General features: G+C 40.2%; 1 protein-coding gene across 4 annotated transcripts in view; it reads left to right on the top strand.

The window, feature by feature from the left end:
• vti1a (vesicle transport through interaction with t-SNAREs 1A) overlaps positions 1-19,262 on the top strand; it is a 94,448-nt gene that overhangs the window by 27,798 nt on the left and 47,388 nt on the right. For all 4 annotated transcript variants that reach the window (XM_077625994.1, XM_077625995.1, XM_077625992.1 and 1 more), the window contains one exon: positions 1,701-1,785. In XM_077625994.1, coding sequence (XP_077482120.1) covers positions 1,701-1,785 — 85 coding nt within the window. The remainder of the gene's footprint in view (positions 1-1,700; positions 1,786-19,262) is intronic.

Raw genomic sequence — 19,262 nt, 5'->3', positions numbered from 1 at the left:
TGTCGATATCATGAAATAGTGACATAATATTAAAAACATGTTTACGTTTTGGTAGTATATATCTTATACATGTCAACTTTTAAATTTTTCCCGTATTTTATACGTTTTTTGATCATTTCAAATTGTGTACGGCAATATAACAACTTTTGTAAAGGGACGTTTTTGGGAAAAACGATCTTGTTTTACCCATTTTGGCTCTAATCCGAATCGTCTCAGTCACTGGTAGCAAACGAAAACATAATCGTTGACTGCTAATATTGCCATGCTTTAAGCATGATATGCGCACGTGCATTCCCCTTTCATACGTCCGCCTTTTCACTATATAAATATAGCGCGTCAGCAAGCAATGTACTCGTACAGCGAGATCTACACAATCTTGAATTTAGTGGATCAAAAAAGTTTAAGTGTGCCCTATGTGAGTAAAAATGTGCCCTGTGGCATTTGTACGGTTTATTGTCACTTAATATGACATGATTGGATATATTTTGATTGGACCCCCACCAGTGTTCCCTCTAAGCGCACTACTCTCGTCTTCTCTGCGCATAGCAAATCATATGGAGCGCACAAAATAAAATCCCAATTTTTTTTTTTTTTGCTGTGAGGCCGACGCACGAACCACTCATCCGCCGGGCCGCCCATTCATAGATATTAATCATTACATTTTATTATTACTAAATCATTTATGTGTAGTAGACATACACTTGCTTATGGCAGGTATGATACTGGTGTGTGCCCATAGCGAGCAATGATGATGTTGCTCACACCGGTACTCAGTGTGCTCAGGGAGGTTGTCTTTCTGCCCAGACAAACAAAAAATTAGAGGGAACATTGACCCCACCCCCTAAAAACAAGACACTTCCTCCAGTGGCTCATCCACAATATCCATCCTTCTCCTGCCCTGGCTTTTAGCTACCAAAAAGCCACTCCGCTATTTTAAATGACATCTGTCAAGGAGATGGAAGCCGAGTTCCCTCCATCCCTTTCCTCTTATTGTCAAACTTTGAAAAGTGTGTCGACTCATTTCCAAGCCGCCGCCCCCTCCTTGCGTGTTTTTTTTCTCCATTTCTTCTGAGTGATTAGTTGGTACGTGTTTTGACAGCTAAACCCAATCTCCAGATTTTACGTCTCCCCCCTGTCCCCTTCGCTTACGTGGTGGGCATCAAACCGTTTCATTTGTTTCTGAATGTGAAATGCGTAACGTATGAGAAAGGCCATCAAAAGCGACCATGTTTGTGTAAACAGATTCTGGTGTACTTGGAATTCTTTGAGTCTGTCCTAGTGAAGGCAGTGGAAAAAAAAGATAGTGTTATTGATTTTGTAAGGTGACTGCTAATGTGAGGAAATTGATACTCATTCCCACCGCATCAATACTTTAAGAGATAACGATATTGACATTTTGAATGACCCCGAGTAAGGAAATTCTCTAAATTATTTTTGGTAGCCAAGTGCGGCCCCTCACATTGTCGTCACTGTCATCCCCGACATGCATGCGTTTGGTATTCCATCAGCATCTAAACACATTGTCATCCGTGAAGGTTATTGGCAACCTCGTGGCTGTTGCGTCGTCCCCACAGACACGCTCAGTTTCCGCGTTTAAGGTTTGGCGACGCTTTTCTTTTGAAATGCGTCCCAGCGCTTTCTCAATCAACGTTTATGTTTTTCCTCACGCATCCTCCTTTTTGTTGTTGTTGTTGTTGTAGAGAGCGCATCTGTTGGACAACACAGAGAGGCTGGAAAGGTCATCGCGACGACTAGAGGCCGGCTACCAGATAGCGGTGGAAACAGGTACGCATTCTTGATTGGGGTTTTTTTTGTTGTAAGGGATGAGTGAGCGACAGCAAATTGGCTCGCTCATATGGGAGGTGGGTGGAAATGTGTGTTTGTGAGGGGGGTGGGGGGAAGATGGTGTTTGGCGGAGAAGTATATAGGAAAAAAAAACAGGTTCCTTGACGCCTGATGACATTTTCGGGTGCACATCAAAGGTGAGGCAGACTGGGAGAGAGAAAACGAGCGACATATCCGAAAGAGGAAAATTCATGCATAAGCTACGCCACAGTGGGTGCGCCTTTTTTTTTCGATGAGTGCAGGCGCGTGCGTGCGATTGTGTTTATTTGAGAGCGGTTGTTTTTATTTTACCTTTCAAGGGCCTTTCAAAAATATACTTCTTAATTCAGATGTAAGAAATTCTATAAAAAAAGTCATCTGTAGAACAATCTTATTAATGAGATTGTTATTTTCATCGTACCATAATTCCTCATTTCTGAAATAGATTTAACCAGTTCGTGTATGGTTCTTTCTTTCTATTTTTTTTATTTTTCGTCTCACTTCCTCGCCGCAGCGTATTCCTCCGAGAAGTATCAAAGCCGACTTCTTCAAGTGTCGTTCCATGGCTTCCGTTGTAGTTTTTCAGAAAGTTTGTCAATTTACACTATAAATGGCACGCATTCAACATTGACACATTTAATAATTTAAGTCATGGAAGGACCACAGACTTTTCATGTTTCCTTCTTCGCTAGCGAATGTATTCGGAGATTCATAAATACGAACTGAGGGCTTCTTAAAAATGCACGTAAACCACCGTCGTTGCCTGTGCTGTGAATTCTGCGAAAGCCCCGACAAACAGAGCGCTGAGATGTTCTTTTTTTTTTAAAACAGGTTTTTATCGGATTGGCTCAATGTTGGGGGTAAAGTCTATAGAGGAATAATCACGTTACAGCGTCGATAGATGAGTTAAAATTGCCACACAAGGAGATGGAAGCACAAAGTACTGATCTTTGGTTCCACCAGCATCCAATACCTTTGTAGCTTGATTTTTTTTTTAATGATATGTAGTTTATTTATTTATTTGGAGCTGATTCGCAGATCAAATTTTCATTCTTAGCAAAAATATAGTCAAATTGATTTAGCAATGGCTCGTAACTTGGAAAACGCCATAAATTAAGGTAATTAATTGCATTATTTTTGATCGGTTGTGTATTAATGACGTCACAAGGCAGGCCGGGCAATCTGGAAAACTTGAATTTGATTGACTCAAGTAATATGAGAATTGCTGGAGTCTATCCCAGCTGACTACCCCCAAGACTGGTCGCCAGTCAGCCATAGGTCACTAAAACACGTCTTTTTTTGTTTTTAAATTTAATAAATACGATTTTTTTCTACAGGGATGCATATGATAAGATAAATGTGTCATCTGTATATTTAATACAACACCAAAAAAGTCAACTTATTGACAGCCTGTGACTTGAAAAACCCAAATTGTAAACTAAATCATTCATTAAAATAACACTGTACCAGTTCCTATAAGACATTTTGAATTACATGGGTCAGTCCGCATCTTTAGATCCCACATTCGTTTCCTTTGAGCCTCTGTTACTGATGACCGACTCATCTGACAAAAATCTCGCCACGGTCCCGCTTGCACCGACGGCGGGGTGTGCCAGTCGGTTGTTTGGTCGCGAGGGCAGGGGGGGTCAATGCTTCGCCCCCACGCGTTTAATCCGTGACCCCTCGCTTTACTCTGCTGTCGATATCAGCCCTCCGCTCAGCTGCACAACCTGAAATGGTGACGCCTGCTCGGGTCAAACGCGCAATGCATCGGCAACAAAGAACAAGGATGCGGCCGGGAATACATGCACTTTTCCATAACCGGACATTTTTTTCTGAACACAATTGGATAGAAAGAATAGAATCGAGAATTCAACTTTGTGCGTTTCTTCATAAACAGTGTTGTATACGATAAATACAAAATATTTATGATAGTTTAGGTGCTTATAGTTTCGGAATAGTAGTTTGTCTTTTATTTGGAGAGGGCAACATTGATGTTTTTTTTTTGCATAACTTCAAACTTTTGTCTTGTTTTTACAAAACCATTACATTGTTTTGTCCTTTTCGGACAGCCCGACATAGAACTTTTTCTCCTTTAACTGCCAGCTTGTCTCTATTTTAGGAAAGGCAATATCACTAGTTGGTTTTCTTTTTAGGAAAGTGAGGACTGTTGTCTTCTAAGTGGAGGTTTGGAAATACTGTTGTTTAGAACATGCAACTTCCCTTGGTTTTTCTCCCAATTTAGAAAATTGCTAAGTCAATCATTTCAATATTTGCTTCTCTCCTTTTTGTTTATATTTTCTAATACTGGATATTTTTTAGGCTAACACATGCTAAATCAACAAGTGGCTTTGCTCCTTTCAGCGGAACCTTTTTTTCACCATTGATTATAGCATTTTTTTTTACATAAAATGAACAAAACAAAAGCTCATGATTGTGGTATTTTAATTGGCTGCCCATAATGCTTGGGACGTGGTTATGGTATTGTGTACAAAGCTTAAAGTTGTGCAATGACACCGCATGGCTTTTAAGAAATGCATTTGACCGCAGAGAGAAACATAGAACAAAAGACTTTTTTTTTAACGTTTAAAAGAACAAAGAAACGCTGTCGAAATTCTGCTTGGTATTTTTTTCTCCCGACATCTCTCGTAATGACCGCCAACAGAAAGCCAGGATGCTTTTGGGTCAGATTTATAGGGAGGAAAGGGCTGCATTTGTTCTAAGCAAAGACAATTCTTCACAATGTATCATCATATCATTTTAGCGTTTGTTCGCCCCCCCCCCCCCCCCCAAACTATTCTCAGCGTCTCGAGTGTATTTAAAGAAAACAAAGGCTTGTCAAAAGCATTGAGAGCCCTCAAAGGGATTGCGAGCACTCTTTGGACACGCGACGCTATTTATTTATCACCACCCATTCTTATCAACAAGCAGGCCTTTCTAAAATTGTCGGAAAAATAGTTAAAAGCCACCAACTGAATATGGAGATATTGAACAAAAATTAGAATAATACATAGAATTGAAATAACACCATATTTAAACATTTGATTTTTCCCATTCACAATAGAATGGCAGATGTCCTTTGATTAAAACAAAGCAAATACACTTTCACCCTCTTGATTCATATGCGTTTTTCTTTCTTTTATCTATTTTTTAACGGTCAAAATGTAATTTCCTTCTGTATTTTTTTTTGTAGTACTCTGTCATGGTTAAAAGAATTGTCTCCATTTTTTGGAATAGGCCTGTAATCTATCCAGATAGTGAAGTGGGGAGACAAAAGACTTGCATATGAAAGTGGTCAGGGACTGGAATCAAACTGAACACAGCTCATTAGGGATTGATTTCACTCCCGTTTCGATAAACTCAGCGGTTCGGGCTGTGGGCCCTCTGGGGTGCCCCCCACCCCTAAAGTTCATGGCGTGCCAGGTAGAGAGCAGCACCGCGGGCCATCAACTTTATTAGGATGGCAGATAAGCTGATTAGAGCTTGTCAATCAAAGGTGCCAGCGACTCACAATCACAATCGGGTTGTGAGTGGAGGGGGGGGGGTTCTTTCGCTTCTCTTTTTTCTTCTCCCTCTCTCCCGATTTTTTTTTTGGTCATAAATCATTGAAGCGAGCAACAAAGTAGCGGCAGCATTGCAGGCGAAGCTAAGCGAGCTCGCGTGAGGACGCTGTGATGATGTGACGATGCTATTAAAGGCCACATCGCCGTGTTTTAAATCGCTTTGATAGCGTGCGGCGACGGGGTCCGATTAGTCGGCCTCACACCGAACGATAGACGTACAAATCATTTGAACTGGAAAAGCCAGCGGTGAACGAGTACGTTTCAATCACTGACGACGTACAATGCGTTTGGACTTGAAGGGTTGGCAGCAAATCGCTGCCAGCCCTCCCAGGTGCCAATGGCAGAAAATGATTTAAAAGGGTATGCCACATCTATACGTAGTGAATATATTATATCATAAGACAACTTGACTTTTTTTCCCTAATTTTGACCCTCATACTGATTTTTGGATTTTTTATGTTTTGCGAAAGACTTGTTTATCTTTAGCCTGCAAAAAATGAACCACACTTGATTATCTGCTCCAGGGTTCAAAGCAGGAGGGGAAAAAATAATGTTAATGTCCAAAAATCATAGTATAGTAATAGTAGTGTAGTATAGTATAGTAATTTTGGTCATCAAACCATTTTTTTTTTTACACATTTCTAAGAAAATGACTTGACAGTGCCTATACTACAAGACTGTTAGCCCTTTTATTGACTAGCCGACACAACTAATCCATTGTCAACGTTTTTAATAATTGCTTAATCACTTAGTGATATTGTCCACTAAAAAGACGCCTCTATAAACCTCTCAAAAGTAATCATCTCTAATTTCCGTAGGGCTTGCAAACAGATCATTTTTTGAGGAATCACAATAAGATAATTGCCATCATCTGCTTCAATAAACAATACAAGTGACCGTTTTTAATGCATAGTTTTGAATTCCACTGCACTTTGTCAGCTACAATTTGAACTCCAGAGTAATTTAAAAGCAATCCATTGTAAATCCCCCCCAAAAACAATTATAGTGATTGTTTGTTGCAGCTTTCCTACACTGTCTTAATGATTTTCTCTGATTCATAACATTCACTCCATTTCTCCATCCCTCCTTCCTTTGCTTTATTTATTTTTTCTTAGCAAATTTAATGTTTTTTTTAGCAATAGTTACTTTTCATGCCCTTGCGGGCTGCTGCTGTTTGCAAACATGAAAAGATCTAATGCCACTAGGGATTTTTGGCCAAACTTGAGTCTGTTGGTTCAGCTCTTCTCGTCCCATTTAGGGGTCCGTATGCTAGCGAGCCTTTGTGTACCCAAGGCCTTTTGTCCAGCGGCACCTCAGCCAGTGCAGTTGAAGCGTAAACAAGTTTTTTCCTGCCCCTAAATCCCTATGGAACAGCTGAGTCCTAGGGTGTCAAAGATAATGGCGATTTATTGCAGTGCGAAGCTTTCTCGTTGCCCCTTTGCGCCCCCTTTTTCCAATCGCTCCCCCCCATTCTTCCTGCCCCTTCCTCCTCAAACAGATTAAAATTAAGCCGTAAACATGTGAGGACGGAATTAACACATTTAGCCAGTCTCCTCGTCCCACATTCCATTTTCGCTCAGGCTGATCCCCGCCGCCGCCGCCGCCGAAAAAAAGCAACGACGCGACTGCAATTTTAATGACTGGCGACTTGTTTTTTTGAAGTCCACATGAAAAAAAGAAAAAAAAAACATCCGCCCGCCGTTTGTGGCGGCGCTAGATACGGCGGGGGCTGCGGCTCGGGCCCGTGATTGGCGGGGGCCCACGCGCCGCCGGCTCGGACTCCGGGGCTCCTCGATAGCATCGGTGTCATTTTCCTCTCCTCGATAAGACGCCTTGCTGACAAGGTCCGATTAGGAGGAGGGGCGGGGGGAAATAATTACAGCGACGCCTTTCATCCGGCGATAAACAGCACACCCGCGGGTGGATTTTTTTAAAAAGAGCTGAAGCATATACATTCAGGAAATAGAGTTAACTAAATTTGAAGAAAAACACACTCACCGACTCGCCCCTCCCTCTTCAAAACAATTTTTTTTTCGAGGCCTCCTTTTTTTCGGCGCAAAAATTCAAGCTGTGAAATATTTACGTCCTCGCTCTGGGCGCCATTAATCTAACAATTATCAAATGACGCCGTATTCCGTCTGAACGCACAGTGCTGCATTCAGGCGGCATACAAAAGGAGTCATTTATTATGCTATACCTCAAGGAGTGTTCTTTTTTTTGTTTTTTTTTAAACAGGCGAATGAAAAGTAAGCTCCTCGGAATTTGCAAACCGCAATGTGGAACAGAGAATAAACAGAAAGAGTGTGCAGAGGGGAAAAAGTCACCAGATAGATCGGAATGATTTCGAATTAATGGCAGGCAGGTGGCACAAAACTTGAAGAATACAATAGCCTTATTAAATTAAAACATTATTTGGTCTTCATTCAAACCTACTGTTTATCAGTTAGCAATACCATCCTCAGGTCAGTTTGATAATCCAAAATTGTCCCCAAATTAAAAGACAATATAGATAGAATCAATACAGTAAAAGACAATATAGATAGAATCAATACAGTAAAAGACAATATAGATAGAATCAATACAGTAAAAGACAATATAGATAGAATCAATACAGTAAAAGACAATATAGATAGAATCAATACAGTAAAAGACAATATAGATAGAATCAATACAGTAAAAGACAATATAGATAGAATCAATACAGTAAAAGACAATATAGACACAATCAATACAGTAAAAGACAATATAGATAGAATCAATACAGTAAAAGACAATATAGATAGAATCAATACAGTAGTAAATGACACACTTTTCTTATTTGACTTGCCATGTTTAAAGGAGCATTATGTAAGATTTGCACTTTCATTATTTGTGAAATGGCCCTAATATTTCAATAGATATTAATTAAATATGCTCTTTGCAAATACAGTTCTAACACTGTTCCCACTGGTTGAACTGATATTTTCCTTTTTTTTAAATACCATTTGCGACCACATTGTTATTGTTTTGATTCTGTATTTACAATCATCAGCCATTTACCAGATAATTTCTTAGTTCTTAGCTATGTATCCTAATTTTGCTACTACGTTGATGGTCAGAATTAACAATGTTGTGCAGCAATAGAGCAAAAAAAAAAATCCCGTCCCGTACTGAGTTTTGTGAAATCCTACTGGTCTTACTGGTCCGAACAAACATTTTTGCATGTAAGTCACCTCATTCTGAGCATCTGCCTGAGTCAAAATCAATTGAAAGTCCATCGCTGTCTATGGCAGTCAAATTAATACAGACAAATCTAAATACCTAATCCTTTTTTATCCTAATTTGATCCTATCAAAATGGTGTGATCAAGGACATCCCTGATACCTATATATTTATCATTAAAACCTTTTTTTTTTTACGCTTAACAATTTTGAATCCTACTGAACAGGTGTGTAAACTCACAGTAAATTAAAATGATATCAAGGACAAACATCAAGTCCTGGCAATGACTATTTGTTGGAGGATTTAATATTCAAATATATACATTTTTAGAACCGGGGTGTCATTGAAGGGATGGAGGCAGAAAAAATATAGGCGACATAGTTGCAACTGGGCCACTCCGTCGCCTGCGGTCTCGCAGCACGACTCAAAAACGGCACTCGGCTACAAAAGGGAGAGCGTAAACAAAGCGTTTTTTTGGACACACATGCACATAGAAGGAAGGCAGCTATTTATTGCTGGGGTGGAGCCTTTTTACTTTCCAACTTCGAAATTGACACATCATTTTCGACAATTCTGTGAACGAAGAAATAAGCGAATAATTTTTGTAACTATTCTAAAATACTTTCTATGATTTTTTCTAATCTTCCAACCACTTTCACTTGATGCAATCGGACCCCAATCACCTGCGTGCACCTGTATTTTAAAAATAAACATATAAAGTTGTCTATTTTTAGGTTGCAATGACTAAAAAGACCCTCTTCCTTCCCAGACCCCCCCATTACACACATACACACTCCAAGTTTCCTTGCCTTGTTGCACGCAGGAGGAAAAAGTGTAGCATTGACCTCTGGCTGACACGGAGAGAGCTGGAGGAGGGAGGGATGGATAGATAGATGGAAGGTGGGTGGTGGTGGTGGGCTTGGTGGAGGGGTGGGGGGTTGTTGGTAGTAGGAAAAAAGAAAGCCACACAGCGAGCAGAGAGCCGAGACAACAACGGTGAAGAGCGGCGCAGGGTTAAAGAAAAGCCGTTTCAGAAGGAAATGGGAGACAAAAGCCAGGACTCTGAACCCCCCACGGGCACTTTAAAGGGTCGCTACATCTGAGGGGCTGCAATATTTAAGGAAAAAAAACGGGAGGGGAAAACCAAGAGAGTGTAAGAAAGTAACGCAGATTGAGATTGACTAGAAGAGGGACGGCATGCTCAAATTAAGATGTTAATATTTCTTTTGATGTTATTTTTACAATTGAATTGAATTAAAAACAACCCTTCAATTGGAAGCAATCATTACATTTCATTTATTTGTGTACAAAAATGGATTTTATTATTTTTTCTTTAATGAATTTAAACTTGAACCATTGATTCAAATTATATATGTTTTACTACAGTGTTTATTTGTATTTAATTGTATCAAAACAATTATCAAATATATTATTTTATCCGAAACAAATAAATATGAAAGTCTCATAACCCACAAATACAATTCTGACTTCCCTTTATCCCAAATACAAACAAATTAAACCAATCATAAAATATGAGGTACAATTATTTATTTATGGAGATGATTTTTTATTCTTTCTTTAACATACAACCAACAAGAATCAGTTTGTCAAATAATAATACACACAGTATCAGCAGAAATAAATATATTTGCGAAAAATAATTTCACATTTCTTTTAAAAAAAATACCTAGTCCAAATTTCCTGGCATTCATTCATTATAAATCCTTTCTCAAAATCATTGAGTCATCAAACCAACATTACAAAGACTGACTCCAGCATGCTTGACTCATAAATGAAAAAAAAACTCATTTGAAAAAAAAAAGTTCTTTTGTTTTGCCCTCTTAATCAGTAATTCCACCATTTAACCACAAATCATTTGTCTTCCTTTCAATACAAGTGGACCCGATAGCCTCCCTTTTTCAATACGACATCTTTTTTAGATGTGATTTAAAAAAAAGAAAAGAAAAGAAAGATACAGCAAGCAGACGCAGCATCTCTGAAGTTAAAACGCCTTCAGGAAGTCACGCTAAAGAAAAAGCATCTCGAGCTTAAACGTGTGCCATTAGCTTCTTATTAATCTCCGTCTTCTGAAGCTCCCATCCCGGCGAGAACCACAATTATCCCGCGCAAACATGGCGAGGCACATTAGGCATCTCCATCTGTCCTCACGTCTCCTCAATGGGAGCCCCGAGGATCTCGAATCCCACCCCCCACACACACACAACCACCCGCCACCCTTCCCTCGACCGTGTCAAAGGACCTTCCTCCTTCAACCGTCCTGTTGCCCATCAGACGGGCTGCCCGCCTGTTTAAGGCGCCCAAGGAACATGAAACACATTCGGGCCGGGATATCAGCTGCTTGGCCCATCTGCCAGTCAATGGGGGTACGGCGGGGGGGCCGGTGTTAACCTTAGCAGCACTCGGCGGGTGCTACTTGAGCGCGTCACGCGACTGGAGTCGCCGTTTTAGGTCTGCAGAAACAAAGTGGCGTTGGGAAAATACGGCTTTGTCACTATGTGGGCCAAATGACAACTTGGAAAAAATTATGGAAAGCTTTTCTACTGAGGAGAGGTTATTAGTGCAGTCTTAGACCAAAATCTTCTTTTACATGCAAGTTTCACATTCTAAGATAGAAAAAAAAGCCTTTTGTGCTGATGAAAAATAACCTTAAAGGTTAAAGGGGCAACCTTGGGAAGCAAAATGAAATTATTCATCCCAATGTTCTTTTTAAAAAAAGCATAATGTTGCGATAACAGGGTAAAATAATGGATAAAGCTTTTGTTTTTGCAAACATGAGGACTGCTTCTCGAGTAAAACACACAACCCGTGTCTCAGTTTGAAGAGAAAAAACTTTAGTCGAAATGTTACCAAAAATAACAAAAGTATTGTAGCTAAATGCGGGTAAAAAAATCTGCTTTTGTGTAGGGAACAGGGCTAGCCTAAGGTCTACTCTCCAATTGCTGCTCGAGTGCGTCACACACTTCGAATCGCAATCCCAGAAGACAAAATTATTTGTGTCAATATTCCCAATTATAACAAAACTGTTGTTATCAAACTACAGCTTAATAAAAAACATTTTTTTTCTCCCTCGGACCACACCGTTGCTGTCACTCATCTTCGTCTTAGTTGAGACAACACAATAGGTAGAAAACTGGCTTTGTTAGAATGTGACCGCAAAAAAGTCAAGCACAAAATAATGGAAATCCCTCATTTTATGCGTGCATGGTAACTTTCAAAATACCCTGTGGCCACTGCACGTATATGTCTCAGTCGCAGTTGAAATGACACAATATGCATCTATTGCCTTTGGAACAAAGGAACCAAAGATAGAGGGAAAGGAAGTAACCTTAGGAGTTAAAACAAAGCAATATGCACTTTCCACAATCATTTTCCATATCAGGACTAAATAATATAAAGCCTTATGCGGGCTTATCTAAAGAGTTGTCTGTGGATGCTCTTTGGCAAATCAGCCTGCATCACAGTTTAAAAAAAACAAAAAACAAAAAGCCATGCACATTATTCTTTTTTTTTCCTAATGCGACTAAAGACGACAAATATATTGCCACAAATAATAGAATGCCTTAGGTTACTTTAGAAGTACTTGGTGACTGGCGAATGTCAAAATACCAAATAAATTATGATGAATAGATCCTAAAGATTGAAATATACGAGTATCATTTTTATAGATTGCCCATTTAACACAACCATAACCATCCATGAGAGGTCTTTTTAAAAAAGGCACTTTCCCCCACTTCCAAAGCTCTCCTGCATTCTATTCTTTGGTTGACAGGCTGCGCCCTTGAGCTGCTTTGGGAAGAAGCGCCGCCTGTTCGCACAAAAAAAAGTGCTAGAGGGGCGTACGCTTGGTTGCACACACTCAATCATCATTTGTTGGAGTGTGTGAGCCCAAGTTCCTAAAAAGAGAATGCAAATAGAAAGTAGTTGTTCTTCCCTGTTCTGTTTTCTCTACTTGCATGTGTCCTAAAGTAAAATGTTCATTCTGGATCAAAAAGTAAGTTAGGGGAAGAAAAATTCCTCCTGCGTCCTGCACTCTAATCGCACTCGTGTCAACTTTGACTGTTGACTAGCAGGTAGAAAGCCCCGGCTAAGTGGCCGACATCGTCCCCGACGCTCACATCAGTCGGACCCTCGCCGCGTGATACGTGTCGCGCTAATCCTGAAGGGCTGATGTATGCGCGGCTCGGGTACCGGCAGGGCCGGTCGGCCCTTCCCCGAGCGCGTCTATGATCTCGGGTTATCCGAGCATCAATCAAGGCCAACCGCCGCGTACTGTACGGCCGCCCGGCTTTTAAAGTGGAGTTGTGAAGGACTGGCTAAGGTGGCCTAAGGGACCCGTTTGCTTGGTCTGGACTCTTTTGGAGTTTGATGTGTAGGTGTGCGTCATAATGGCTACACACGGAATGCGTTTGATGAATTAATGTAGACTTTGGAACGTTCCTTCTCGTCCTTGTGGTTTTTATCTGTCGGTTTTAATTCTCATCCGTAAAACCTTGGTGAATTACTCTGTCCAAGCGTGAATTTCCAAATGTGTGTTTGTGATTTTTTTTTTTGCCCATACAGTGGAAGCTTTTCCCACAAGTTCTGATCTAGTAAGTGAGGTTAGAAGCTCTGACTCCAGCTCCAATTGGTTTACCAGGCAGTTAGCATGTTTCTCAGGGTTACGTTTTATTGTCGTATTTGTGTTAGGCTGCTTGTCCCATTCAATAAATGTTTGCGTCAGTAACGGTGGACTTTCTTGTTTTTTTTTACACATGACTTAAGCAGATGTCTATATATATCTCGCCTCAACGTCTTATTATTGCTCCAAGCGCAATGCAAAACAATTAACGAAATAACTCAGAACTCGAAAGACTAGTAAGTTGGATGCTGTCTCATAATGTTGGCATAGTAGTATTATTGCTTTCTCGAAATATTGGGCTTGATTTGCTCTCGAAGTTGTGGTTTATACTCCTCAAATTATTGACTTTGTCTTAGCCCATCAAAGAATGAGTCCTGACATGGACTGGATCTGTATAAATCTTGGTCTTGACTTTGTTTGAGGTTATTTAAGCATTGACTTTCTGTAAGCTTCTCAAAAACTTGGTCTCGAATCTTCTCTTTGTTTGAAGTAAAAGTCTTAACCTTGTCTAGTCTTTTGAGTAATCTTACTTTACCAACAATTTTGGTTTTAATTGATTCAAAGTCATGTTCTTAACTTGATTTGGCAAAGTATTAGAATTGACTGGCTCTAGACTCCTCAGCCTTGTTCTTCCAAAATAGTGGTCTTGACTTACACTATGTCTTTATCAGTACCCGACAAAATATTACTATAGACATGATTTGATCCTGCCAAAATATTGGTCTGGAATGGTAAAACTCTGACAGTTTTGGTCTTGATTTGACCTCTATTAAGCACATTTCTTTTTTACATTTACTGAAAGGCTATTTAAGATGTCTCCTGTATTTAAATCAATTAAACCACGAAGATAAGATGTTACGGAAATGAAAACAAGAACACAAGACTGATGCAAAACTAACGAAGAAAATGCACTGCATTCATCTCAGACGTCTAGAGGAAACGAGCCAACAATGGCTGACAATCAAACGGAAATATACAAACATCTCCACAAAGCTCAAACTGCATTATCCTACGTGGACATTTCTGCAGTCCTTAGCTTTGCTTGCCAAATTATCTTCCTTCCTGTGCTTGAAGTCAGATGATTTTAATGAGCTGTTTAGACGTTTAGGCCCAAACCACTAGCTCAGCTATGGAGATATTAAAGGCCGCAATATAAGGAATTCATGCAAATGCGGAATGGGTGGGCACCTTTGAAACACATAAACACACAGACATTGATTATAACATATAGTCATTTGCGGTATCTTGTGCTGTATGGCGTCGTTAAATATTTTGGTGTATAAATATGCCATGCTAAATTCAGTTTTTTCCCTGTGTTTGGTGTTGAGAAGACGATAAGTTAATTTGGCTTTGCATATGCCATGTTTGATGAATATTTTCTGTCTATCCTGCATTTTTTCACTTAAACCCGGTCAGTCTGGTACATATCCTCAGCGATAAAGTATTCACTGTACTCCCTCAGTGCCCCGTGACAGGTTCAGCAATCTCTCGCGGGAAGCCTTCACTCCCAATTTAGATGCAGGAGAAGCCAAGGCACAACAAATGGTTCTGGCACCTTACCTTCAGTTAACTTAACAAGTCTCCATACATGAGCTACGCTTTTGATCTAAATGATTTGACTGGTTTGAACGTATTTCTTGCAGGGAGATTTTTTTTTCTTTTTCTGGTGGTAGATCGGTCAAGATGATCATCAGAGAGACTGATCATTAGTCATGCATGGTGTTGAATGTCCATCAAAGAGATGTCCTGACTGACACGTTCACCTTTTTAAACAGAGAAACATGAATCAAATCATTTAAAAAGTTGCTTTTGCATTGGCTTCACTCTGTCTTGACTTATTCTGCTGTATTGGGTCCTTTTTTCAAATTTACTTCTTCATTTTGTGGGCACCTTAAAGTCTGGATCTTGACCTGATTTGGAGTCCTCAAAATCTTGGATTGGTATTTATCCTGAAAGTGGTCAGGACTCATCACAGTCATAATTTGGTTTAAATTGGGTCTCATGTCTCCAACCAGGTCTAAGACTCTTGATTTTTGACAAATCCTGACTTTTTCTCCAGATTTCAAAGCTTTGTCCTGGTTTATCTTTTTTTTACGACAACATTGCTACTACAGTCCAACTAATTTAGAGAGGTAATACTTTATACCCAAAATAGATCAATAATTTTTAAACCGTATCTTTCCGTATGGTCCTTGGGTTAAATTACCCCTCAAATAGTCACTTTTTAGTCAAGTCAAATGAATTTGAATGAGTTTGGGGTCTTTGAAGCCTGAAGTTGTGTGGCGTGACATAAGTATACCTGGATTATTTGGGCCAAACATGAGGAGCCCGTGTCTGTCCGGGTCCCCCTTCTATCCACCATGGGGCCTCCGAGCCCTGAACAGAAGGTGCCTCCTCACAACTCACACCTGAGCTCCATCCAGCTTTGGGACCGAGCCCTTCTAGATACACATAACCTATCGCTCTCACTCTCTTGCTCTCTTACTATCTTCTGTATCCTCTCTCTGCCAGACTGTGGCCTGCCCTACTTTTACCTCTCACACTGCGGACCCTTTTGATGTTGACTTTGTTGGCCCTCTCCTCAAATTATGTGTACAGTACTTCCAAAAACAACGCCTTCCCCCCATTGCTCAATTTGCCATGTTTATGATACATTTCACACACTGGATTGTAGATCGTCTACAAAGTGAACATTTACAGTGCTCATCATCAAGAACCACTTGAAAATCACTTTTTTTAACATTGTGTTTGGTGATATCTTTTCCTTGATTCTGATCTTAGTGTGGAATCTTTTTCATGTCTTTTCTGTTTGGAATGACCAGCATTAAGCTGCATAGTCCAGTCTAAGGACATATTTTGTTTAGGATGGTAATTCTCGCAGTAGAAAAGCCAGAATATATACTACATTGCGGGCTGTGGTTATAATTACTCTGGAATTCCAAGGGTCCCCAATGCCGCAAAGTTTGTAGTAAAGCTACAATGCAGGGAAATTGTAATTGCAACCATTATATATCCTTTGCAGTAAGTCAGATGGTTGGGTGACACATGCAGATGAAGTCAATGTGTGGAAAGTTCCTTTCAGGTTTTCTTTCGCTTTTAACCACATTATTTTCTAGTTAAGATTTTGAAAAGCTCTGAGAAAATCTACTTAGAGTTTTAAAGCTAGTCAAGACCAGGAACAGATCTTTATGATTCAGTGATTGTAATTGATTTGTTAAATTCATCTTTGCTGTAAAAGTAGGCATATTTGTTTAACAAAAAATAGATATACATATCAGGGTTTAGGGTGTATTAAGGAACCTTCCCAAAACTTTCTGCTAAACTTCAGATCTTATTGCTGATGCAGGTCATGGCCCACGTACCGACGTGGGTCTGAGAGACTAATAAGGTGCTCGTCTATTCTCCGTGACGTCTGAGGTGGTAATTAACGGCTGTCTTTGAGTCGGGCCAGCCGAGGGTGATGGAAAGGGACAATGTGTGTGTTGGAGGGAGGGGGGGTGTTCTCTAGCCCTGATGGAGGTTATATTTTCCACGACAACTTGACCAGAGTAATCAAGATGTGTTAATAATCCCTTCAAAGGATGCTTGGCAGCTTTGAGAAACCTCACTGAATGTCAGTCTCCTTCAAGACCCCTTTTCTGGCAGCCCCACAGACCCTCTGTCACTCTTTTCCTCATTTGTTTTTTTCTTCTTCTTCCTGGTCACCTCCCTCTTGATCTTATCTTCCAAGCCACATTTCACTTGACAAATTTGCTTGTATCGTTGCCTTAAGAAGTCACACTTTTGGTTGGCTTTGTTGTGTCCAGACTCATTTTTACACATCCAAACTCTTGAGGCTGTTCCAGGTCAGACTTAATAGTGTCCAATAAGTTCCATGCTTTTCTCAAAAGGATTATCACGATGGTTAAAGTGGACAAATGCACATGTCCAGATGGGGTCGGTCCAAATCTTCCTACCCTTAAAAGGTTGAGCATTTTGATCGATAGGCCATCGATCTGCGTGATGGGTAGTGTGCTGGGTTAGGGAAAAAATAGTTTAGGTTGGGTGCATATTGATTAGTGGGAGGCTAAGCTGCTTGGAGGATATTGATCAGGTGCAATTTGGATTTAGGACCTTGCATATGCTTGAACGTACAAACACCTGATGCAGAGCAGGTAACCGTCATACTGGGATTCATTATTCCAATATGAGATTGAACATTTGTGATTTTAAGGGCTAGATCATAAAAATACTGAATAAGCTGACCTCAAAGAAGGTCTTGGTTTGGATCCACAACTATCACAGTCTCATCTTAGTCTCAAAATATCTAGTCCAAACCTATTCTGTATACTTTTTTTTGCCAAAAGATAGTTGTAGTGCAATGTTAGCTCTCTACCAAAATGCTGTTTGCACCTAGAAGAAAATAAATCTGACACGACAGAATTAGCCCCTTTCAGTTTTCTTTTAACGTCAACTTAAATTTCAACTACATGTCTCATTATGTAGTCCCGTCAGCGGACTATATGTCAGTATCTGTATGAGACCTTTAAAAAATGCATGCGGATCCATGGGTGAGGTGACAGGGGGGCATTTTATTCCCTGGGTCTCCCGAGAGCTGCTGTGTCCATTGTCGGGTACGAGAAGGGGCCACACTTAACAGTCATAATCGAGTCTGAGCATCAATGAGCGCTTACTATACAGCTGTTTGACACAACAAATGTATGGTAGAGGTTAGAATGACTTCAAATCCGTCTATTTTATATTCATTTGAATAAAGGACAAGAGAAGTTTCTCTATCTCTGAATTAAAGCATATAAGACTGCTCTATAACAATCAAGAGTTTGTTTGATTATTGGTGAGGCCCTATGATACATTGAAAGATTAGTGTTAGTGTATCGTATTGATTATATGCTGGTTACATTGGCAGGTGAATTTCTCCGTATACATTTGTATATCCACAGGACGCCCAGCGTGGCTGTGAGCGCTAAAGAACTCATTGACTTTCTAATGATTAGCGGTCAGGCCCCCAGCCCATGCTCGTACCAGGGATTTGGCCCTAGCCGCGGCGCCGTGAGCTCCCTTAGGCCACTCTCGCGCAACGCTATCGATGCAACCCCGGCCCCTCCTTCTCTCCTCGGCCTGCCGGCGATCATGTCAAAGCCCATTAAGCGCCCGGTTCCGCGACTACAAGAGCTGGAATTTTTTTTTTCCTTTCCGGTTTTGTCTTTCTTCGCTCTCATGGCGTTCGCCTCCGTCTCCTCTTCCACCTCCTCCTCACTCTGAATGAAGAGGCAAGCACGGAGAAAAAAGGAGTAACCTTTGACAGGACTTGTTCCACTTGTGCTATATGTATGGCTACTTATCGATCCGTGACTGGTGTTAGAAACTATAGCCAACATGGTCGTCAAGTTGATGCCTGTTTCAAGTCCCACACATTTTTTTTTTCCTTCTTCCGACCGGGGAAAGTTTTTCAGATGCATCCTGACCTCTGAAAGTCCCGTAAGGCAAATGTTGAGAAAATAAGACCCCTATGTAATCTTGTATTATGTTAATTTTTGTCTGTTTTTTTTCCTCCTGTAGTGTGTTTTGAGGAAAGAAAAGCATTCAAAGATGATGTAGTACGTACTCTATTGTTGGTTTGGTCAATGAATTGAATCTTGGTCCTAGTCTTGGTTTCTGGTTTTGGGCAAATTTTGGTTCGGTTTGGTCAAATTCAATCAAAAATTGACCATTAATTTTGACTCAAGCGTAGATTAAAAAAAAATCATAGAAAATAATTACGGAAAATTCTAAATATATACATCCTTGGCCAGATCTGACTCAAGTTTGACACCAGTGTGATGGGACATGTTGGTAAATGACCAGGTCGAGCCAGCGTATGAAAAACCAGAACAAAAGCTGATTATAAGATCCCTAGAGAGAAAAATTGTCTGTCAAGAACTTTGTCCAAACAGCAGACGAAACATCACAGCTCATCAATCCATCTTGTTGTGTGCACTTATTATTTATTTATGGCAGTTATTTTTTATTTCTTTGGAGGGGGGGAGTATTTGAAT

Source organism: Stigmatopora argus, chromosome 18, assembly GCF_051989625.1.
Source record: "Stigmatopora argus isolate UIUO_Sarg chromosome 18, RoL_Sarg_1.0, whole genome shotgun sequence".
Lineage (NCBI taxonomy): Eukaryota > Metazoa > Chordata > Actinopteri > Syngnathiformes > Syngnathidae > Stigmatopora > Stigmatopora argus.
This window is presented reverse-complemented; position numbering and strand designations above follow the sequence as displayed.